The 24,768-nt window shown below is 45.7% G+C and overlaps 1 protein-coding gene across 9 annotated transcripts in view; it reads right to left on the minus strand.

Annotated features, from left to right (window-relative positions):
• The window catches only part of DZANK1 (double zinc ribbon and ankyrin repeat domains 1), a 72,676-nt gene that overhangs the window by 15,293 nt on the left and 32,615 nt on the right, over window positions 1-24,768 (minus strand). For all 9 annotated transcript variants that reach the window (XR_009758041.1, XR_009758049.1, XM_061585851.1 and 6 more), the window contains 3 exons: window positions 24,445-24,537; window positions 11,762-11,981; window positions 9,368-9,471 (listed from right to left, as the gene is read on the minus strand). Coding sequence is in view for 7 of the 9 variants with exons in the window: in XM_061585851.1 (XP_061441835.1) it covers window positions 9,368-9,471; window positions 11,762-11,981; window positions 24,445-24,537 (417 nt within the window). In the remaining 2 variants the exon portion in view is untranslated. The remainder of the gene's footprint in view (window positions 1-9,367; window positions 9,472-11,761; window positions 11,982-24,444; window positions 24,538-24,768) is intronic.

Here is a 24,768-nt window from a genome sequence, read left to right on the forward strand (position 1 = left end):
GGGAGGAGAAGAGGGGAAGGGAAGATTAACTCAGATAGATTATCAGGACCCTGGTCTTGTAGGGCTAGGAAGGTCAAAACCAGGGCCTTGAATTGGGTGCAGAAACTGGCTGCAGCGGTGCTTACAGGATTTTCTGGGCCTGGTACACAGTATATGGATTGGGCCCTTTGCTACACTTGCAAAAGACAAATTTGCATAAAATCCACATATACTTTTATGTCATATGCATATTTGTGTACTCTCTTTTGCAGGTGTGAGTAGTGGGCCTAAAAATAAATCAGGGGTCACATACAAGTAAGAAGTCTGAGAAACTGAATGTCAGCAAATGTTTACAGTGAAATACTAACAAAAGGCAGTTTGCTAACCTTGTAAACAACAAAAATACTCTGAGCATGTGTGGTTTCACGCTTTAAACTCACTTACTTATCCGTGTTTTTGCTCACTTCCTTTCTTGGCCAGTCACCAACTCTCAGCTTAACCTTTCTCACATGGCACTTGTGAAGATATAGAGAAAGTATAAAATGGTTGGAAAAAAGCAGACTGAGTGTTTGTGTCATAGGCATCAAATTTTGATTCCTTTAATCAGAGTAATGCATCTTTGTACTATAAAGGGCCACATTTATCCCCCTCTTCCCCACTAATTTGTAAACCTCCAAGACTTCAACCAATTTTAATCTGGCCTGATTACTGTGTATTATTTAGATGCATGTCCCACTTGTGTTCACTTGAGCTTACTCCTAGGTTAGCATACATAGGAGATTGATTCCTAAGAGGGGTTATCTTAGGTCTGTAGCCACTGGGGATGAGGACTGTGGAAAGCAGAGTGATATGCTTTCATTTAAAAAATGATTTTATTTTTACTTTTTACTTTTACAGGTGAAATAGTAAGGAAAGGCATACAGTTAATATTTTCCTAACTGCACAGTAAAAATAAACCTACTCCCACTTTCTAGTGTTCTGCCCAATGCTGTGCCCAAGGGCCCTGGCATGTCTGGGGCTGGCACTGCCCAATGGCACTTGCTATGATTGGTTGCTGACTTTTTAAAAATTGTTTTTCATTGCTTTTACTAGTAAAGAAAATACAAAAGTCAATAAAGTATGCATAGAAAAACCATTGAGATAACTAACAGGATTTTGAAATGTTAATAATAATGTTAAATTTATTATTTGATTTTATGCTCCTCTTTTATAAAATAACTTTTAAGTCCTGTTGTGCACACATGCAAAAGTGACAGGTATTAGCAGATTCGAAGGCTGAAGCTTGCAGAATACCAAAAATCTGCAGAAAAGAACGTAAAGGGTCAAACTCTCCCCCCCCCAACCAAACAGCTCCATAAGAACTCAATAGCATGGGAAGTGGAGAGATGGGGGGGACTGACAACTGGATGGGAGGGTTGCAAAGAATGGAGTGACTGAAATGGCAGCTTTCTTACATCTCTATCCTGGAGTACAAATGTTTAACTGGAGACACACCTGGCATTAACCAGCAGCAGCTATATAGAGAGAACAGGTGGATAAGACAGTGAAAAGCTGCAGAGCTTGGAAGAAAACCAGAAAGAGAGAAGCAAACTAATTGTGTAACTCTTCTTTCACCTTGCTTGTCCATCTGCCAACATAACCAACTGGAGCTTCAAGCCCTCTCTGTCTCCTCCTCCTGCCCTCTGAATATACATATAGAGCACAGTAATGCAGATTGTTGAGACAGCAAGAGACTTAAAACAGACCAGCTAATTTATAAATGTACAAGACTCACAGAATGGTCCATTGGACTCACCTGAAGGGTGATTTTCACAGGTACGCCTGCCATCACTCTGGGGTATCACTGCCATCTAGCATCCGAGGCAAGAATGCACTGTAGATAAAACCTGGGCGTCCAGCCCCACCCACTCCAGTTTCATTCGAACGAGTCCGAAGTGGCGTATCTGAGAGGAACGGAAAGGCCCATAGGCCCAGGAGCAAGGAAAATAGAAGCAACCAGCTTGACAACAACATATAACCAAATGCATTATAATGGAAACCTAGAGATTTTAGCTTAACCCAACAGTGCAGCATAAACTACCTACGAGCAGGGTATAAGGTGAAGCATAACAGCCAGAACTCCTCCAACAGGGAGGGCCGTGATGGCAGGCATACCTGTGAAAATCACCCTTCGGGTGAGTCCAATGGACCATTTTCCACAGGTAGCCTGCCATCACTCTGGGACGTACCAAAGCAGCCCCTCATAGGGAGGGACCACCAAGGAACTATTTATCATGAAGGACATGTTGCAAGACACGCCTCCCAAAAGCAGCGTCAGAGGAAGCGTACCGGTCAATCTTATAATATTTCACAAAGGAGTTCGGCGTAGACCAAACCGCAGCCCGACAGATATCTGCAACGGGCGCGTTGGTCGCGAAGGCGGCCGAAGTGGCTGCTGATCTAGTGGAATGGGCCGTGATATGAGTTGGCACAGGAAGATTCATGGACTCATATGCCAGAGTGATGCAGGCCCGCAACTAGCAGGACAAAGTGGGCCGGGACACCTTTTTTCCCAAGGTTCTAGGGTGAAAGGATACAAATAGTGCCTCAGAGAGCCTGATATCTTGGGTGCGTGAGAGGTAGGTTTTGAGGGCTCTGTGAACATCCAGGGAATGCCAGGACTTCTCTAATGGGTGGACTGGCCTGGGACAGAAGGATGGGAGAATGATGTCCTGCTTACAGTGGAATGCTGAAGAAACTTTAGGACAGAATGATGGATCTGGCCGTAACACTATAGAGTCCTTATGAAAGATGCAGAGATGGCGTGCCGAAGACAACGCTCCTAGCTCTGAGACTCTTCTTGCCAATGTAATAGCGACCAGGAACAGAACCTTAAAAGACAACAGCCGGAGAGAGACAGACGCGAGGGGTTCGAATGGGCGGTGCTGTAGGGCTTGCAGGACCTTTGAGAGGCTCCATGATGGGAAGTAGTGGCGCACGGGTGGAGACGTGAGGCCCCTTTCAGGAAGCGTTTGACGAGGGGGTGGGAACCCACAGGGACGGTCGAGGAAGAGGCAGACAGGATAGATGAAATAGTGGCGGCATGACGGCGTAGAGTGTTCGGCTTCAGACCCCTTCTGAGCCCTCTATAGAGAAACTGTAATACCTGCTGCACAGTGACCTGAGAAGGCAGGGTGCCCTTGGAGGTGCACCAGGTGGAAAACGCCTGCCAAGTGCTCTGGTATATATGCGCCGTTGATGGTCTTCGAGAAGCCAAAATGGTATCCACAACTCCTGGGGGTAAGCCCGCAGCACTCAAATGCCTCCGCTCAAACGCCAGGCTGTCAGACTCAGCCAGGCTGGGTCCGGGTGCCAGATCGGTCCCTGAGAGGGCAGGTCCGGCCTGACCGGTAGTGTCCAGGGGTCCATGACTGACAGTGCAAGGAGGTCTGAGAACCACGGTCGACGCGGCCAATGTGGGGCTATCAGGAGTAGTTGGGCCCTCTCGTGCCGTAGTTTCTTCAATGCCTTGCCTAGGAGGGATATCGGTGGGAAGGCATACAGGAGACTCTCTGGCCAAGGTGCTGTCAAGGCATCCACTGCTTCCGCGGACGGGTCCAGGTACCATGAGAAGTAACGGGGCAGCTGGTGGTTTTGGCTCGAGGCGAATAGATCCACCGAGAGGGTGCCGAAGTGTTGCTGCAGCATATCGAGCACCGTCGAATGGAGCTTCCTTTCTCCTGGGGAGACATTCTGCCTGCTGAGCCAATCGGTGGTCATGTTCAGCACCCCACTGAGATGTTCTGCCCATAATGACAATAGGTGGCTTTCGGCCCAGTTGAAGATTAGAGTCGCCTCTGCCTGAAGAGCTCGGGACCTGGTGCCCCCTTGCCTGTTCAAATGTGATTTGACGCAGGTGTTGTCTGTGCGAATTAGTACGTGCTGAAGGGAGAATAGTGGCTGGAAGTGTCAGAGGACCAGATGGACAGCTCTGAGTTCCAGCCAATTCACGACTGACGTTGCTCCGCTCTGGACCATGTGCCCTGGGCAAAGCTGGAATTGCAGTGTGCCCCCCATCCGGTCAGGCTGGCATCTGTGGTGATAGTGATCCTGTTTGGTTCCCGAAAGGGAGTGCCCCTGCTGAGGTGTGACTGCAGTGTCCACCAACGAAATGACGCTCTGAGCGATGGCTTCAGACGGATCACGCGATGTGAGGAGATGGCAATGTCGGCCTGGAAGGGTAGCAAGGCCCACTGGAGAGGCCGAGTGTGATGTCGGGACCACGGGACAATGTGAATAGTGGAGACCAACATCCCGAGGACCTTTGCCAGGAACATGACGTCCGCCTTCGAACGTCGAACCAATGATGTTGCCATGCTTCGGATAGTGGAGATGCGCTCTGGGGACAGAAACACCATGGCCTGGGACGTGTCCAGTACTGCTCCCAGATGCTGGTGCTGCTGAGTTGGCTTGAGATGGCTCTTCTCGGTGTTGACTAGCCAGCTGTGGGACCTGCGAGCCTCTAGAGTGTAGTAGAGTTGTCTGTCGGCTTGGTCCTTGGAACTCGCCCGAAGAAGAAGGTCATCGAGATAAGGTTAGATATGGACCTCCTGAAGTCGGAGTGCGGCCACCAGGGTGGCCATTTATTTTATTTTATTTATTTGTTTCATTTTTAAACCGCCCATAGCGAGTGGCTCTCTGGGCAGTGTACAAAAAGATTAAAATACAGAATATCACAATAAAATCAACCTACCAACAGTAAACATAAACAGCAAACAAAAAAAAGATTTAAAATTATAACATTAAACGCTTAAAATGCCTGGGAGCATAGCCAGGTCTTAACCTGGCACCGAAAAGATAGAAGCATCGGCGCCAGGCGTACTTCTTCGGGGAGGCTGTTCCACAGTTCAGGGGCCACTACAGAAAAGGCCCTAGATCGAGTAACTGTCCTCCGGGATTCCTGATGAGTTGGTACCCGGAGGAGGGCCTTAGACGCTGAGCGAAGTGACCGGGTCGGTTCATAGCGGGAGAGGCGTTCCACAAGATACTGCAGTCCCACGCCGTGTAAGGCTTTATAGGTCAAAACCAGCACCTTGAATCTGGCTCGGAAACAAATGGGTAGCCAGTGCAAACGGGCCAGAACAGGTGTTATATGCGCTGACCGGCTGGTCCTCGTCAGCAGTCTGGCTGCTGCATTTTGCACTAGCTGAAGCTTCCGAACTGTCTTCAAGGGCAGCCCTACGTAGAGCGCATTACAGTAATCCAACCTAGAAGTTACCAGAGCATGAACAATTGAGGCGAGGTCATCCCTGTCCACATAGGGGCGTAGCTGGGCTACCAACCGAAGGTGGTAGAACGCATTCCTTGCCACCGAGGCCACTTGCGCCTCAAGAGACAAGGAAGGATCGAAAAGAACCCCAAGACTACGAACCTGTTCCTTCAAGGGGAGTGTAACCCCATCTAGAACAGGGTAAACATCCACCATCTGGGCAGGGAAGGCATTCACCAACAGTGTCTCAGTCTTGTCTGGATTGAGTCTCAGTTTATTAGCTCTCATCCAGTCCATTATCGTGGTCAGGCAGTGATTCAGCACATCCACAGTCTCACCTGTAGAAGATGAAAAGGAGAAATAGAGCTGCGTGTCATCAGCATACTGGTGGCAACGCACTCCAAAACTCCTGATGACGGCACCCAGAGGCTGCATGTAGATGTTAAAAAGCATGGGGGACAGAACCGACCCCTGAGGGACTCCACAATGGAGAGTCCAATGGAGAGTCCAATGGAGAGAGGCCATTACCTTGGTAAACATTCTTGGGGCTGACGCAAGTCCAAATGGCATGGCCCAGTACTGAAAATGGTCTTGGCCCAGCGTGAATCTTAAGAATCGCCTGTGGGCGGGACAGATTGGAATGTGGAGGTAAGCGTCTTTGAGGTCTATAGATGCTAAAAAATCTCCCTGTTGCAGTGCTTCCACAATGGACACCAGTGACTCCATTTTGAACCTGTGATGCTTGACAAAGCAGTTTACAAATTTGAGGTCCAGAACTGCCCTCCATGACGAATCTCGCTTCGGGACCGCAAACAGGAGGGAGTAGACGCCCTGCGACCTTTCTGCTAGTGGTACGGGTTCTATTGCTGCTATGTCGAGTAGATGGCGTAGGGCATCCTGCATGACCCTCCTGCATGAATTGGAGACTGGTGATGGGCAGTATCTGTCCGGGGGTGGCAGCCAAAACTCTATGTTGTATCCGCAGAGGAAGATGCTTCTGATCCAGGGGACCCTTGACAGAGGGAGCCAGGCACTGGCGAAGAGAGAGAGCCGGCCCCCGATAGGAATGGCGTCAGAACTGCTCGTGCTGCCAAGCTCCTCTGCCGTACGAAGACGAAGGGGCTTGTCGGCCTTGATACTGGAATCTGCCCTGGTAGCGCTGTCTGGGCCAGGATGGCCTGGATGATCGGAACTCGGGGACTCATGTATCTCAGCCTCGGCCCCCAGGCCGCACCCCCCAAAAGGGCTGGAAGGGGCAATATGGGGCAAACTGGCGAAACTGCCTGCGGTCATCCCTCTTGGCCATGGCTAGGGTAGGCTTTCGATTGTCCTTGGGGTCAACCAGGACCACTTTAAGGGCGTCTTCCCCGAAGAGCAGTGACCCCGAGTAGGGAGCCATGGACAAATTGGTTCAGGCCGTAGAGTCGGCATCCCAGTGTTGTAGCCACAAGGTCCTTCGAGCTACTACTTCGGCGGCCAGGGCCCTTGCTGCTTGGTGGGTGGCATCCAAGGCGGCATCTGCCACGAATGCAGCTGACTTATGCAGCTTGACTAGCCCCTTTCTCAGTGTGGCTGGATCCGGGTTGGGATCGTCCAATAGGTTATCAAGCCACATCATGGAGGCCCTGGAGAAAATTGAGGCGGCAGCTGAGGCCCGGATGGAGAAGGCAGATGCCTCATGGTTCTTGCGGAGTGCGAGGTCAAGTCATCTTTCAGAGGGATTCTTGAGATGCGAATCCCCTTTTTTCGGAAGGAGGGACCTAGAAATCAAGTCCGAAATCGGTTGGTCGACGCCAGGGACATTCAGGAAGGACATAAATTCCGGGGCCAAAGAATAAAGTTTGTTGGCTAACGGTGAAAAGCGACATGGACGTAGAGGACGGGTCCATTCCTCTCTGGCCAGCTTATTGATGGGATCTGGTACTGGAATTGAATGGTCCGCTGACTGGGGTGATTTGAGGACCCTGGCGCCTTTCACAGGTGGACCCACCTGCTGTGTTTGTGCAGGTTGGATGCCCAGGGTGTCCAACACTCTACGGCAGAGGGGGAGGTAATCGGCTGATTTGAAGAGGCGGTAGGATGAATCCTCATCCAGATCAGATTCTTCACTCCATTCGTCAAGGACTGGGTGCATGAGGGATACGAGGTCATCCATCCCTGAGGGCACCAAGTCTGCCTCTGGAGATATCAAACGGGTTAGGAGAAGGAGGGATGTCGTCCCGATCACCAGGCTGTCGAATCAAGGTAGACTGCCGCGGGGATGGAAGTTGAGGCGAGAGGCATGCCTGAGACTGAGGCTGAGCTTGGGAGAGAAACCCGATAAATTCCGGTGTCACCTGTAGTCCTGATGGTGGTTCAGGAGGTACAGGGGGCTCCTGTGGGGGCAGATGTGGTTGCACCGGAGGAGGCAGCGCGGCAGAGGGAGGATCCAAGTATCGAGGTGTCTGACTGGGAAAACCTTCAAACTCGTCATCTGAGGACCCAGCAGGGGATTGGAAGAGAGCAGGTAATGCTTGTCCGGCAGGCTCCTCTAAGGTCGGGGCTGAAACATACCGGGCCCGCTTGGAGGCACTATGGGCAGACAGAGTTTCGTCTTGGCAAGAGCTTTAGTGTGCTTATGCTTAGGGGCCTTACGTTGCCCTGGAGCTTTGCACTGCTGACTGGCTCCTGACGTTTGCGCTGCCTCTGGTTGCTGGTCTGCCATGTCAGGGTCCAGATACACCCACACAATGGGGAAGGTGCGGTATCAGCCCTGTGAGTAAACAGGGAGCGTCGTGCAGGCTAGGTGGCCAAGCAAGAGAAAGGTTAGGTTCACTATGGCCCAGGAAAAAAGGTGTGGGCATGCCCACAGGAGAAATTGCCCAAAGGATTAATGATTAGTGATGCAATATGAGCCACAAGCTAAGTACACGCATACAATGGGGAAGGTGCGAGACCGCTATAGTACACTGCTGAGCGCTAGGCAAAGAAGCTTTTTATATTTTATTTTTACGCAGTGTGGCTCCAAGCTGAATACACGCACTCAATGGGGAAGGTGCGGAACCGCTAATATGCACTGAGGAGGAAATATTGCATCAATATGGCCTACACACAAGGCCCAATACCAGCACACAATGGGGAAGGTGCGGTATCGAGGGGTGCTCAGTCTTACAATTCTAACAGGCAGCCTGGTTCAGTCAGCATAAGAAAAACCTTCATAAAGGGAAAAAAGGCCGCAGTGAGTCAGAGTAGAAAATGACTCAAAAATCAGGCAGCGGCTAAAATGATGGCCGGCAAAAGAAAAGCCTCAAAGAGGACGGCCGCAGTTCCAAAGGGCAAGACAAAAGTGAGAGCCGCCGCCGTTAGGAAACGGAGAGACGCTCCGTGTGCCAAAAACCACAGGGGGGAGAAAAAGATCGCAGGAGCGATCTGGCGGGGGGGGTCCTACTCGCCACCCCCTCCGAGGTGGAACCAAGCGCTGCCAAGGCCAACCGCTCCCCAAACAGAGGGCTGCAGCCGCAGGCTCCCAGCTGCAAACGGTAGGCCGCCGCCGAAGCCACAGGGGAACGAGGCAAGGCCACAGAGAAAGTCAGGTCGGGGGAGGAGAGGCCGCAGCCGCGGCCTCCAACGAGGGAGAGGCGACCGCCTCTACCCAAGCAAGGGGAAAAAACAAACAAGCAGGGGGAAAAGAAAAAACGGGGGCAAGAACGAACAAACAAACCATCACCCACTCCAAAAACTGAGGGGGGGGGGGAGGAGTCGCAGCCACAGACTCCCAGCAATGGAAGAGCAGCAGCCGCCGCTCCACCAAAAAGGAAAACAAACAAAACTATCTAAGAAGGCAAAAGAAGAAGAGAACTTATCCACGCTCTGTAGGTATCCAAACGTCTCAGACGAGGCAAGAATGAAAACTGGAGTGGGAGGGGCTGGACGCCCAGGTTTTATCTACAGTGCATTCTTGCCTCGGACGCTAGATGGCATTGATACCCCAGAGTGATGGCAGGCTACCTGTGGAAAATTTATAAATCTACAAAAAGTAATAGAAAATACTAAGAGTCATCTTATCTTTTGCCTTAAATCTCTACCCCGCTTCCTTTTGTGCATCAGCATCACAGAAGACTAGAGCCATAAAAGGTCACTGCACCAGGAATTCTCTCTTACCTTCCCCATTTGAGGCTCTCCAATCAAAGTCCTGAACTCCAGATTGTTCTGTGTGTAGCTTCTGAGGTGTGCACAGACATGATCTAGTTGCTTCCTCCAGTAACCTGAACAGAGGAAATTAGACTGATCATATCAAAGTCATCAGTGTAATAGAGTGGCTAAGAGACAGTGGTACATGTCATCGATGCAATAATGGTGCATTAGAGATCCATAAAGAAGTGTCCACACATCATTCCACTTTATTAGTTGTTCTGTGATGCTTCTCCAATTTACTGCATTATTGCCATCTGGTGGGGCACTCTTGCACCATAGTGCAACAAAAGTGCAGCATCCTCCCCCCCCCGAACGTTTGTGGTATGAAAAGTTATAGGATTTTAGCAGGAAGCTGTGGGGCATAGACTTGACTGGAAACAAAGCAGTATGACCACCCTGAAACATTTGCAGTTGTAAACAGTATTGAAAGTGGGATTGTACATAACTGCTTTGCTCAGCACAGATAATCATGAGTGCACAATAAAAAGGACATCTGGAGGAACCCTAAGTGGCTATGAACTAGAAACACTCTGATTCAGCTCTCACCTTTGCCAGGAACTCTCACTTAAGTAAGCCACTACTGTATATATTTTAGCTAATGCTTTGCAGTATGGAGATGTATTATTATTATTATTATTATTATTATTATTATTATTATTATTATTATTATTATTATTATTATTATTATTAACTTTATTTATACCCCGCCGTTTTTCCAAATTGGAACTCACGGCGGCTTCCAGATAAAAAACAGATACAATTAAAACCTACCAAAGTTAAAAGCATATAATACATAAGTAAATAAATATAGACAGATATAATTAAAAAATGAACTCTAATTTAAAATAGCATTAAACTGTTTCTGATATTAAAAACTATACTCATAAAATCAGAATAATTAAAAAATAAACAAGCAAGAGCAATATGACCTCCTTTTGGGCCTATCCTTAGCCGCCTTCGGAATCAAAGGCTTGCTGAAATAAGAAAGTTTTTACCTGTCGACGAAAGGACTGCAGGGAAGAGGCCATTCTTATCTCCTTAGGAAGGAAATTCCAAAGCCTAGGGGCAGCCACCGAGAAGGCCCTCTCTCGTATCCTCACTAGTTGTACTTGTGCGGATGAAGGTATTGAAAGAAGGGCCTCTCCTGAGGATCTCAGGGTCCGGGCAGGCACATAGAGGGCGATGCGGTCTGACACACAGCCTGGACCCAAGCCGTGTAGGGCTTTGTAGGTCAACACCAGCACTTTGAATTGTGTCCGGAAACAAACTGGCAGCCAGTGGAGCTTTTTTAACAGGGGAGTTGTATGGTCCCTGTAATCAGCCCCAGTTAACATTCTAAAGAAAAGTCCTGTTTAAAGATATAGTAATTTCTTCTTTAATGACCCAATTTTGATGCCTTAGCTGTCTTAAGATTGTTGTCTTTGGGGCATTGTAAGAATCTGGTTTGCTCTTATGATCTAAGATAGTTATGAGCTAGCCACAGCCAAGACAGCCCCCAAAGGAACCTGTCATGTCTGATACAGGGGACTGAAAGCTTTCTCCCCAGTGATAGAGAAGTGATAAAGATCTCCAGCTTATTGCCCATTGGTTAAAAGGTAATGTGGCAGCAACATAATTATTAACAAGTATTCCCCAACCTTTAGCGAAAAAGGATCTCAGAGTGGTGCTTACAAAAATCAGCATGTATCCTACATCTTGCCTGCTTTGCCCTATTTACAAAAAGACTAGAGGCAGTTCCTCAGTTCTACCTTCCAATGGAAAAATCCTATTCCATTGGATCCCTATAAACAGAGATGGGAATCCTATCTCCATCTTGTAGGAACTGTTTGGACAAGCTGTTCCCCCACTCACCCACGTTTCCCTAAGCAGCAGAATTGAAACCCTTGATGCTTATTATATATATTAAACATTTATTTTCCCATCTTTAAAAATATTTTCTCCACTGTGGCTAACAAATCATCTTGTTTGTCTTTCAAAGTGTGAATCCCCCAGAGGTCATGGTTAATTGGACAGTAAATAAATAAATAAAATCAAGGGAAACCACAACTAACCACATATAAAAAACACATCAGCATGACAATCTAAGAACCAGCATAAAAAACCCATACACCTACAATAAAATAAGATTTTTGAAAAACTGCTGAGGTCCATCTAAAACTAGGAACATAAAGGGGTTTATTTAGCAGATCACTCATGCTAAGTGGTTTTAAGCATGATAGCTCAAGATCTTCATCTTCATCTGCAACCACTTGTCTAGGCGTAGGAGTTAAAAAATTGATAGAATGCATAAAACTGAGAAACCTAAGGGTTGTTTTATGAAGGATTCATTTTGAAACAAATAAATCATCAGCATTTTTTTACCTCTTCCAGGACTGATGGCTGTGAGCAGAGGTTTGTGATCATTTGTCTCATTCAGTTTTTCCTTTTGAGAAACAAGCTCACATTCTTTTTTCTTGAGAAATTTCATGGATGGATAGAACAAGCCAATGGTTTGAGTTCCTTGCTCTTTTTTCTCTAGTAAATTAGGTCTTGATGTTGGTAATGGAATAGCTGATTGCTCCCAGGTCTGCAAGCTGTTATTCTGTTAAAGACAGTTCATGCTACACATAAAGATGCTGCCAAATCCCATCGATACATTTGTTCTAATAAAATTAACATATTTTCTGAGGAAATTCAGATGTTCTCCATTTGATCAAATAGCCTGAACAAACATTTATATTAACTTTTTGAGAGTTCAAAATGCAGGAGTGTCTCCCGCAGATACCATCTCACAGGAGTTCCATTCCATATAACATAGGAATCAGGACGTTAGCGTGATGGCACCCTCGGGAACAGATGCCCTCTCTACTTTTTTTCAACAAGACTTTTATGTGGAGATCTTTATCCCAGTCTGCATTCTGTATTGGATTGGAAATTGTTTTCATATATGAAAGTGTTTCAATTTTTATTGTTAAATTGTTTTTTAAATATGAATGAATGAATAAGTTTATTTTGGTCGAAGACCAGCAAGTATAAACATTTAGGTCACAGTCATAAAATGCATATTTACAAATCTGTATCATTAGAACTAAATAGACCATTGGCCAAAACTAATAAAACGTTTTAAAAATGTATGTAATTGTTTTATTGCTGATGTTTTGTGACATTGCTTTGAGCTATTTTATGGGAAGTTTCATATTTGGAATTTAATAAATAATGTAAAATATCTCAGTAATCTTTACAACAGTCCTATACTGTTACCCTGCTATTTGGAGATGATGGGTTGAGGCTGACATACAACAGCTTATCAAAAACAGCCTGGTAAGTTCATGATTGAGGCAAAATGTGAATCAGGGACTCTGACTCATAAGTTTAGCCTATACCTCAGAAAACAAGCCAGTTTGCATGTCGACAACTTGCTTTGCTCATTCTAGCTGTAAAATAGAGTTTGGCAGGGGAGGAATTTTTAATCACATTTTTGTTAGAGACAATTGGTATGGAAGAAAACAAGAAACTGAAGGCATGTGACACTGCAGGGTATGAAGAAGCACCAAACAGACCAAACTAGGCAATTGGATGGGCCAGCCATATGAAAGTGTGAAGAATTATCTCCCCTTGCTTACTCTCAATGCTACACATATCCTATTGTTTCCAAATAATTAGCAAAGATAGCGCATGTATTTTCAATGTTTCCTCTGTAGCCACAAAGGGTAGCAATGTGCTCTTTTACAGAAATGAACACTTGAAACACCAAATGCACGCAGGTTTAGCACGTGCTTTCAGTGTAGTGGGCTCAAGCCAGTGTAACTCCTTCCTACTGCGATTAGGCAGGCAACCCTCCTTGTTGAATGTCACATGCATGACTAAGCCTTTCTTGTTCCAGCCCACATTTTAAAGCAGTATTTGGTTTTATTATGATTATATTGTTTTATTGTTTATTTTATGTATAGCTTGTTTTTATGTACACCACATACATATGTTTGTATTTATGTATACCAGTGGCATATAAATGTTTTAAATAAAAAGCATGATCTTACTATCTGCAGCAGCAGATGTACATTTTCCCTGACACCTTAATTTAAGATAGTACTTTCACATGGGAAAATTTACTTCAGAAATCACAAAGCCATCTCTAGCACTCAACAACATAAGAGCAGCCTGCTGGATCAGGCCAAAGGCCAATCTAAGTCCAGCATCCTGTTCTCACAGTGGCCAACCAGATGCCCATGGGAAGTCTACTAGCAGTACCTGAGTTCAACAGTACTCTCCCCAGCGTGGCTGGTGACATTTTGACTTGGTAGGGCTGCTATTTTCATCACAATAGGATTTATGTAGCACTTATTTAAGAAAGTATGCCATTACACATGTGCATAGTGTTTTCTCAATAAAAACATAAATTATTCTCTGCACATCTATGGACAGGAGAAGAGCTTCTATTTAAGAGGGTCCAAGTATGATTTTCAGGTAAGATTGACTCCATACCTCTTCAGAAATTAAGCTATATACCACATAACATAAATGTTTGAATTCATATATTATTTACACCTAAAGATCCATTGCCAAGCAACTAAACAGACACAGAAACACTTTTAAAATGTGAGGAATGCTTGCTTCCAGTTGTATGCAGTTTTCCTTACCCCAAAAAACAATTTAACATTTCATTATCCAAAACACTTTTGTCTCTAAACTGAAAAACAACATACTCCAACCAATAGATTAAAAAAAAAGAGATTGTTTCATTTGAGCCAGGGCACATCAGAACATATTTGCAATAGATGGCTCAGTTCTGTAAATGTGAAGTAATAATCTCTCCTCATGTGTAGAATATATCACACCAGTGAGTAATCATAATCAGACTCTGTTGTGTCTGAGATTAGGGAGAAAGGCTGTACGCATACTTGTCACCTACAGGAAAGAATTTCCATTGGCCACATCAGGAGAGGGAACGGGTTGATCTGCCAAGCAGTTGAGAAATCTTTTTGAAGCGAATTTTTAAAAAATGCACTCAAGCTGATCCCATGAAGTTTTACAATAACAAGGGGTAGAGTTTGACTAGCACCATGCACCCGTTTTCAGAAAAGAGAGAGGGAGACGCACTGGAACTGGCAGAACAGTAAGTGTGTCTCTATCCCCAGTCTTCTGGGTTTAGGGAAGGATGGGGAATCAGTCAGTGTAATACCCAGACAGGCTTTGATCTAAAATTTTTCATTTTAGAAATTCACTAGCAAACTCAAAAAGCAAGACAATAAAAAACAAGCTACCAAGCCATAATCAGGAACAAAAGGGATTGAATTGTTTCACCCCCTATTTCACACACTGATGGCATCATTCTAAAATACTCTAAGTACTCCCCTATCCTCCGTGCAAAGGAACTATGAGCACACTGTTATCTCCCTTCTCAAAACATTCAGACTCATTCAAACAACATAGTCCAATGAAATGAGTCTTGAGCCTTTTTTTTTTTTTTTTTTACAGTTTTGGCTTTGGAAAAGTTCTCATCTTGGCAGATCTGCTGTTTTTAACCACACAGGACCATTTTGTCCTCCTCCTCCCCCAGATCCTCCTCTTTTAGTCAAGGCTTTTAGAAACAAAAGCAGCATTTAGAAACAAAATACAGCTGTACGCTAGGGTTCTAGCAGCAATTAAGCACTACTACTTTGGTGGCTAGTCTGTTTTGGAGTCATTGATAGCGAGGTTCTGGCTGTCTATATATACATCTAGGAAAGAAGGCTATGATAGGGTAGTCAAAGATAGGTATGCCTTCATAGGTTGTTCTTGAACCTCACACTATGTGGCCCACAAGTCAGCAACTTGGGTTTTTTGTTGTTGTTACTTGCCTTCAAGTCGACTACGACTTATGGCGACCCTATGAATCAGCAACCTCCAAGAGCATCTGTCATGAACCACCCTGTTCAGATCTTGTAAGTTCAGGTCTGTGGCTTCCTTTATGGAATCAACCCATCTCTTGTTTGGCCTTCCTCTTTTTCTACTCCCTGCTGTTTTCCCCAGCATTGTCTTTTCTAGTGAATCATGTCTTCTCATGATGTGTCCAAAGTATAACCTCAGTTTCATCATTTTAGCTTCTAGTGACAGTTCTGGTTTAATTTGTTCTAACACCCAATTATTTGTCTTTTTCGCAGTCCATAGTATGCGCAAAGCTCCCCTCCAGCACCACATTTCAAATGTTGGTTTTTCTCTTATCTGCCTTTTTCACTGTCCAACTTTCACATCCACACATTGAGATCGGAAATACCATGGTCTGAATGATCCTGACTTTGGTGTTCAGTGATACATCATTGCATTTGAGGACCTTTTCTAGTTCTCTCACAGCTACCCTACCCAGTCCTAGTCTTCTTCTGATTTCTTGACTATTGTCTCCATTTTGGTTAATGACTGCCGAGGTACACCTTAACGTGGTGAGGGGGTTTGAGAGTGTTGAAGAGGCTGAGAGCAATGCCGTCAGGAGTCTAGACCAAGAGGCTAGACTCCTAGCAGGGGCACCCATGGCGGAATGGTCAAAGCTGAGACACCAGACTAAGATGCATCCAAACTCAGAGGAAGGCAATGGTAAACCACCTCTGAATACCTCTTACCACAAAAACCCTATGAACAGATGAACCTATGGGTTTTTTAGAACCATGCTAATAGGTTTCTAAAACAGAAAAGCTTTCCCAAGGGAGAACACAAGGCTTGTGTTCTTTTAATGGTCCTAACTAACCTGGAAGAAAATAACAGGCACAGAGGCAGAGAGGGGACAGGAGGCTTCTAGTGAAGACTGGAGACAAAAGATTATTCAGTTGAAGATGAAACCAGAAAACAAGAACAGACATTACAATAGGTCCTGAGTCATGACAGGCACAACAAGATAAGCTTCCTGCCTAAACTGACTGGGCAGTTCTGACAAGGAGCCAGTTGAGACAAGTTCCTTAGGTGACATCCCATGTGTGGAACGGAGGTGATTTACTTTAAGTCAATGCAAATAGCTACTGAGTAGATTACTGATGGCTAAGCAGTGCTAGTTAGAAGGAGGCTTCTGTCTTTTTGGACTATCTAATGACCAAGTGGAGATGTATGCTTATCTTAGCAACGGCATATGGAGCAGGTGCATAATTAAGTATTAGTGGACCTTCAGAGTCTTTGTTCCTCTCAGTCTCATGTGGACTTCTGCCTGGCAGACGTACATCTGCAGGACCAGGCCCCAGGTACCCAGCCAGCTGTGACTGATTCCCATCACCTGTCCCTCTTTGGAGGGATACATAAGCCGGCTGGCTGAGGTGGCCTGGGGTTTTTGTGTGCTGTGTCTGTTTTTGTTTTGTTTTTGTTTTCTTTTCTTTTCTTTTCTTTTCTTTTGGGGGTGTTGTTTTAAGGTTGGGTGCCTGCCTGAGTGGTGGAAGCTTACATCGGGGCATGTGTCAATCACAGGGGAGTGATGGGGGAAGGGTGGGAGGCCAATGCATACCGAGGCTGGGCGGCAGATGCTGGTGGAAAGCTAGGGGCAGGTCACGTCAGGTAAGAGGAACTAGGGAGAGATACATAATATCTGTCCCCTGTTCCGGGCCTGTCCAGAGCCAACAGACAGCTGGGGGATGCTTGACTCCACACTCTGGCCTTCGACTGCTGCTGTGCAATGCCAGGTCTGTTGCCCAAAAAACATCCCTCATCCATGATATGATATTGGATGAGGGCGCGGACCTGGCATGTATTACAGAAACCTGGCTGGATGAGGCTGCTGCTCCTATTCTTGCGGCCATGTGTCCAGCTGGGTTCTTGTATGCACAGCAGCCGAGGGTCGGTAGTCGGGGAGGGGGAGTGGCGGTTATTTACCGAAGGTCCCTGGTTCTCACCAGACCTCCTCTCTGTGAGACCAAGGTGGCAGATTGCATGTACTGGAGATTGGGCCCAAAGGGCAGTCTAGGGATTCTGCTCGTGTACTGTCCACCCCGCTGCACGACGGACTCCCTGGCCGAGGTGCTCTCGGCTGTGCGTGTACAGTCCCCAAACCTGCTGGTATTGGGGGACTTCAATGTACATTTAGAGGCCATCCTTACTGGGGCGCCTCGGGACTTCTTGGAAACCATGGCTTCCTGGGAGCTGCACCTTATTACAATGAGGCCCACCCATGTAGCTGGTCATGCACTCGACCTTGTGTTTGTCTCGGGAGAGGAGGGGAGTGATCTGAAAATTGGGGGTACATCCATCACCCCCTTGTCATGGTCAGACTACTACTTGGTGAGGTTGGACCTTTCGGTGCCACAAACCCTCCGTGGGGGTGGAGGACCTATTAAAATGGTCCGCCCCAGGCGTTTGATGGATCCTGATGGATTCCTAAATGCGCTTGGGGATTCTCTGGAGCATGCACACAGCCACTCGGCTGAGACCCTGGTGGAGGGGTGGAATGCCGCAATCGCCAGGGCATTAGACCGGGTGCCTCCGAAACGCCCTCTCCCCCTGAATAGAACTCAGACGGCACCGTGGTTCACCCCACGATTGCGAACTCTGAGGCGGGAGGTGAGACGGCTAGAGCGCAGGTGGCGGAAATCTCGCTCTGACGACGATCAGACACATGTTAGAGCGGCTGCGGCAGCCTATCATGTGGCAATAAGGGCAGCAAAAAAAGATTTTTATGCTGCCTCTATTGCATCTGCAGAGTGCTGTCCCAGGAGACTGTTCCAAGTGGTCCGGAGCCTGGTCGGTCCAGTTGCTCCAGAAGCAATGGAACATGCTAAGGCCTCCTGTGACGAGTTTGCTAAACACTTTGCGGAGAAAATTGATCATATTAAGAGTGCTATTCCGTGCGCTGTGGACACAGTGAGCGAGCCAGAGGTGACCAGTGGTGCTCTGGTGGTGTGGGATCAGTTCCAGCTTCTTCCATCTGATGAAGTGGACAAGGTGCTTTCAACCTTAAAGCCAACCACTTGCTTACTCGATCCTTGCCCATCATGGCTCATTATGAGCTGCAAAGATAGACTGGGTGAGGGGATCAAGATGCTGGTAAATACATCTCTCGAAGAGGGAGTAATGCCATCATCGCTCAAGGAGGCAGTAATAAAACCAATCTTAAAGAAGCCCTCCTTGGATCCCCAAGATCTGAACAACTTTCGCCCAGTCTCAAATGTGCCATTCTTAGGCAAGGCGATTGAGCGGGTGGTGGCAAAACAGTTGCAAGCGCACTTGGAGGAAGCGGATTATCTGGATCCATTTCAATCCGGCTTCAGGCCTGGACATGGGACTGAAACAGCCTTGGTCGCCTTGGTAGATGATATGAGAAGGGCGTGGGATAGGGGCGAATGCACCTTCCTCGTCCTCCTTGATCTCTCAGCGGCTTTCGATACCGTTGACCACGTTATCCTCCTAGACCACATGAAGAGGTTAGGCATGGGGGGCACTGTATTGCAGTGGTTCCATTCCTTCCTCTCTGGTAGGTACCAAACAGTGGCATTGGAGGATGAGGTCTCGGATCCTTGGCCTCTCACTTGTGGGGTGCCACAGGGTTCCATCCTCTCCCCGATGCTGTTCAACATCTATATAAAGCCGCTGGGGGCAATCATCAGGAGATGTGGGATGCAATGTCATCAGTATGCGGATGACACGCAGCTCTATCTCTCATTTAAATCTTCACCGAGGTTGGCTGTAGAAACCCTGTCCAAGTGCCTGGAGTCAGTGAGTGGCTGGATGGGAAGGAATAAGCTGAGGCTGAACCCTGACAAAACCGAGGTACTGTTTGTGGGAGACAAGGGAAGGCTGGGGGATGTGGACCTGGTGCTCAATGGGGTACGTTTGCCCCTGAAAGACCAGGTCCGCAGCCTGGGGGTCATTCTTGACTCCCAGCTGACCATGGAGGCTCAAGTCTCGGCTGTGAGCCGGGCGGTGCTGTATCAACTCCATCTGATACGGAGGCTGCGCCCCTACCTTCCCAACCATCTGCTCCCACCAGTAGTACATGCCCTGGTCACCTCTCGCCTAGACTACTGTAATGCGCTCTACGTGGGGTTACCCTTGAAAACGGTCCGGAAGGTGCAACTGGTACAGAATGCGGCGGCTCGTCTGATTAAAGGCAGCCGCCGGCAAGATCACATCACTCCAGTGCTGAAGGAGTTGCACTGGCTACCGGTTGTTTACCGGGCCCAATTCAAGGTGTTGGTTTTGACCTTTAAAACCCTATACGGTTTTAGCCCAGTCTATCTGAAGGAGCGCCTCCAGCATCGTCAGGGATGCCGCTCAACAAGATCAGCCTCAGAAGACCTTCTCTCGATCCCACCGGTTAAAACAGCTAGACTGGTGAGGACTAGACAGAGGGCTTTTTCAATAGTGGCCCCCACCCTGTGGAACTCTCTTCCAAATGATCTCCGCCATGCCCCTTCTATGATGAGCTTCCGCCGGGCCTTGAAGACCTGGCTCTTCAGGCAGGCTTTTGGGGTGGGTTAGGTTTTTATTGTTATGGTTTTAAATTTTAACGTTTTAATGTATTGTATTTTTATCTTGTACGTCGCCCAGAGTGGCTGGACAACCAGCCAGATGGGCGACTAATAAATTAAATAAATAATAATAATAATAATAAAATGCATATTGTGTTAGGAAAGGCAGCCAGCTTAAGCCAAGATTTGTTCCGTGTTGCGTTTGCAAACAGTGCTGTACTCAGTGCACATTTACCTGTAGAGCAAATCTGAGTAGTTCCAGAGATTATGCAGAATGGCAGCTGAACCAAGCAACTTGTTAACAGTTACCAAGCATAAAATCAGGAGATAATGTTCAAGTTTAAACATAAGGTAAGCAATAGAACAGTAAGAGTCATATAATCAGAGATCTGGTTTACAGTCTATTAACTATCTATGCATCTGTGTGTGTGTGTATGACACACACACATACATACATATACAGTATACATCACACACACCGTCCATATCCAGAAGAAAGTGCATACAAATGTACTGTATTCTAGATAGATGTGCATCATAAGTGGCTCAATTCTGTTCACTTTTATTTGTTTTGCTCATAGGTCATAACAAAGTGTAAGACACAGAGTACATTCTGGCTTACTTTAAAGCAGACTCTTTTTCACTTTCATCCTAAACCACATAGGAGAATTCCTTTTTAATCTTTATTATCTCATTTCACAAGACAGCCTTAAGTGATAAAAGGCAAAGTTATGAATTTTTAGGGGCTTAACATACATCCCAAAAGCATTCCAGTAGGCATAAATTTCTTACAAAGTGAACAAGATTTGCACTTATGGAGCAGTTTGAGGATAGGAGTCAAGGGCTATAATATAGAATCCTCCAGGTGCATAGGACTCCAGCTGCTAGCTCATGCAGATTGAACTCCAGCTTGTGTCACTGCTGAAAAGGGAAGTGGGGGTGCATCACTGGACTGAAAGCAAATATGGACAATAAATGCAAATACGGATATACCTCATATTAAACTTCAGTGATTAAACTATGCTCAGTGAGAGGTATAAGCCTCTCATGATGAGGGAAAGAAATCACCCCCTCCAAAACAGGTGTAATGATGATGATAATAATAATGCTACTTATAAACAACCTGAATATTATAAATATGTAAATTAAAATGTATGGCTGTAGTACTCTAAGAGGAGATGCAACAAACAGGAAGGAAAAATAACTCATTGTTAATATGCCCCTTGACTTAATGATTAACTTGACTTAAAATCCCTCACAATTATAAATCTTCTGTACAGCAAATAATTCTGAGGATGTTTTTACTCTAGATTACAAATTTTAAAATAATATATGAAAATCATGCCTTCTCTTATATCAGTTACACATTAAATTTATTTCCAAGGGGTAAAGTCTTTGGCTAAAATTGGGAGGAGTACCACACATCCTGACTAGCTTGAATTTTATTCACAGGATTATTAAAAGGCCCAATAATTTATGCAGTTGCAATGGATCTCAAAGAAACCACACTTATAACATGCCTTTTGTAGAGAGGCAACATACTGTGCCCTGTGGACATTTCCACTAGGGCTGCTGCTACACTCCTCAAGTCCTCTCTCTCACGCTTTGGAAAAGGTCTTAGTGGGAGTAAGCTACACAGCACCCTCAGTTCCTGCTAGGGATGGGGTAAAGCCAAATTTATCAAATCCACATTTTCCGAAATAATATGAGAAAACACAGCCATCCTTCAAAATTCACACATCTGAATTTTGTGATGCAGTTCTCCAACCAACCAATGTTTAGAAAAATGCATATATTTGGGAAAATGTGAATAAAATGAATATATTAGTGAAAATAACATACAAAAATCCATTATTTTAGAATAAATTGCTTGAAAAATGTGTATATTAGTCAAAACTACAGACAAAATTGTGTTTATTAGAAATTTGCACCAAAATGCTGAATAATTTTCATGAGGTTTTTTTTATTACAAATTGCTACAGAAACCTGGATAATTGAATCTGAGACTGGAAACATGAGAAACTGAGAGAACCAAAATTGACACAATGTGACCAGAGGGTCACATCACTCGAAAATGCTTGGAAGTTGTTTAAAAACACTATGTTAGAAGCTCAACTGGAGTGCATACCGCAGATCAGAAAAGGTACCGCCAGGGCCAAGAAGATGCCAGCATGGTTAACGAGCAAAGTCAAGGAAGCTCTTAGAGGCAAAAAGTCTTCCTTCAGAAAATGGAAGTCTTGTCCAAATGAAGAAAATAAAAAAGAACACAAACTCTGGCAAAAGAAATGCAAGAAGACAATAAGGGATGCTAAAAAAGAATTTGAGGAGCACATTGCTAAGAACATAAAAACCAACAACAAAAAATTCTATAAATACATTCAAAGCAGGAGACCATCTAGGGAGACAATTGGACCCTTGGATGATAAGGGAGTCAAAGGTGTACTAAAGAACGATAAGGAGATTGCAGAGAAGCTAAATGAATTCTTTGCATCTGTCTTCACAGTGGAAGATATAGGGCAGATCCCTGAACCTGAACTAACATTTGCAGGAAGGGATTCTGAGGAACTAAGACAAATAGTGGTAACGAGAGAGGAAGTTCTAAGCTTAATGGACAATATAAAAACTGACAAATCACTGGGCCCGGATGGCATCCACCCGAGAGTTCTCAAAGAACTCAAAGGTGAAATTGCTGATCTGCTAACTAAAATATGTAACTTGTCCCTCGGGTCCTCCTCCGTGCCTGAGGACTGGAAAGTGGCAAATGTAACACCAATCTTCAAAAAGGGATCCAGAGGGGATCCTGGAAATTACAGGCCAGTTAGCTTAACTTCTGTCCCTGGAAAAATGGTAGAAAGTATTATTAAAGCTAGATTAACTAAGCACATAGAAGAACAAGCCTTGCTGAAGCAGAGCCAGCATGGCTTCTGCAAGGGAAAGTCCTGTCTCAGTAACCTATTAGAATTCTTTGAGAGTGTCAACAAGCATATAGATAGAGGTGATCCAGTGGACATAGTGTACTTAGGCTTTCAAAAAGCGTTTGACAAGGTACCTCACCAAAGGCTTCTGAGGAAGCTTAGCAGTCATGGAATAAGAGGAGAGGTCCTCTTGTGGATAAGGAATTGGTTAAGAAGCAGAAAGCAGAGAGTAGGAATAAACGGACAGTTCTCCCAATGGAGGGCTGTAGAAAGTGGAGTCCCTCAAGGATCGGTATTGGGACCTGTACTTTTCAACTTGTTCATTAATGACCCAGAATTAGGAGTGAGCAGTGAGGTGGCCAAGTTTGCTGACGACACTAAATTGTTCAGGGTTGTTAAAACAAAAAGGGATTGCAAAGAGCTCCAAAAAGACCTCTCCAAACTGAGTGAATGGGCGGAAAAATGGCAAATGCAATTCAATATAAACAAGTGTAAAATTATGCATATTGGAGCAAAAAATCTTAATTTCACATGTACGCTCATGGGGTCTGAACTGGCGGTGACCGACCAGGAGAGAGACCTCGGGGTTGTAGTGGACAGCACGATGAAAATGTCGACCCAGTGTGCGGCAGCTGTGAAAAAGGCAAATTCCATGCTAGCAATAATTAGGAAAGGTATTGAAAATAAAACAGCCGATATCATAATGCCGTTGTATAAATCTATGGTGCGGCCGCATTTGGAATACTGTGTACAGTTCTGGTCGCCTCATCTCAAAAAGGATATTCTAGAGTTGGAAAAGGTTCAGAAGAGGGCAACCAGAATGATGAAGGGGATGGAGCGACTCCCTTACGAGGAAAGGTTGCAGCATTTGGGGCTTTTTAGTTTAGAGAAAAGGCGGGTCAGAGGAGACATGATAGAAGTGTATAAAATTATGCATGGCATTGAGAAAGTGGATAGAGAAAAGTTCTTCTCCCTCTCTCATAATACTAGAACTCGTGGACATTCAAAGAAGCTGAATGTTGGAAGATTCAGGACAAACAAAAGGAAGTACTTCTTTACTCAGCGCATAGTTAAACTATGGAATTTGCTCCCACAAGATGCAGTAATGGCCACCAGCTTGGATGCCTTTAAAAGAAGATTAGACAAATTCATGGAGGACAGGGCTATCAATGGCTACTAGCCATGATGGCTGTGCTCTGCCACCCTAGTCAGAGGCAGCATGCTTCTGAAAACCAGTTGCCGGAAGCCTCAGGAGGGGAGAGTGTTCTTGCACTCGGGTCCTGCTTGCGGGCTTCCCCCAGGCACCTGGTTGGCCGCTGTGAGAACAGGATGCTGGACTAGATGGGCCACTGGCCTGATCCAGCAGGCTCTTCTTATGTTCTTATGTTCTTACAGATTCTTCCATCCCTAGTTCCTGCATAACCAGCAAACTATTTGCAGCTACAGAGGGGGCACCTCTCCTTCCAAGAAATCTACAGCTACAATCCTATATCCATTTACCTGGGTCTAGGCCCCAATGAACGCAGTGGAACTAGGATTGTGCTTTTGTGACTTCCCTGTCCTGTTGATAAGGGATAGCTTTCATTCTATCATGTGAGTAATCTGTAAAATACTTATTGAGGTCTCATTTGAACTGGGTTGACTGAGAAACAGGTCAGTTGGCTCTGGGTCTCAAAGAGAAACAGTGCTCTCACATTGTTTGTGCGTGATTATTTTGTGCAGAAACTCTCCTTACCCTCTGCGCTTCCGGAAGTTGGCTCTCACAGACCACACAATGTGCAAGGCAAATTGGATTTCCCACTCCACACACATAGCAGAGTACGTTGTCCTTTAAAATATAGAACAAGCACATTTTAGTAAAATATAGAACAAGCAATGTAGGAATATCCCAAGCATTATGTTTTTCTACAGCAGAGAATCTCCTTGCTCAGAGGAAATGTTTCTTTATTGCTTAATTGTTACCTCCCAGGGTCGAGGCTCAACACTTAAAAGAGGTTCCAGGGCCTTCCCTTAAATTAAAATATCTACAGAAATGGCTTGTGGCCTACAACTATGTGGT

This window comes from Rhineura floridana, chromosome 1 (genome assembly GCF_030035675.1).
Source record: "Rhineura floridana isolate rRhiFlo1 chromosome 1, rRhiFlo1.hap2, whole genome shotgun sequence".
Taxonomy (NCBI): domain Eukaryota; kingdom Metazoa; phylum Chordata; class Lepidosauria; order Squamata; family Rhineuridae; genus Rhineura; species Rhineura floridana.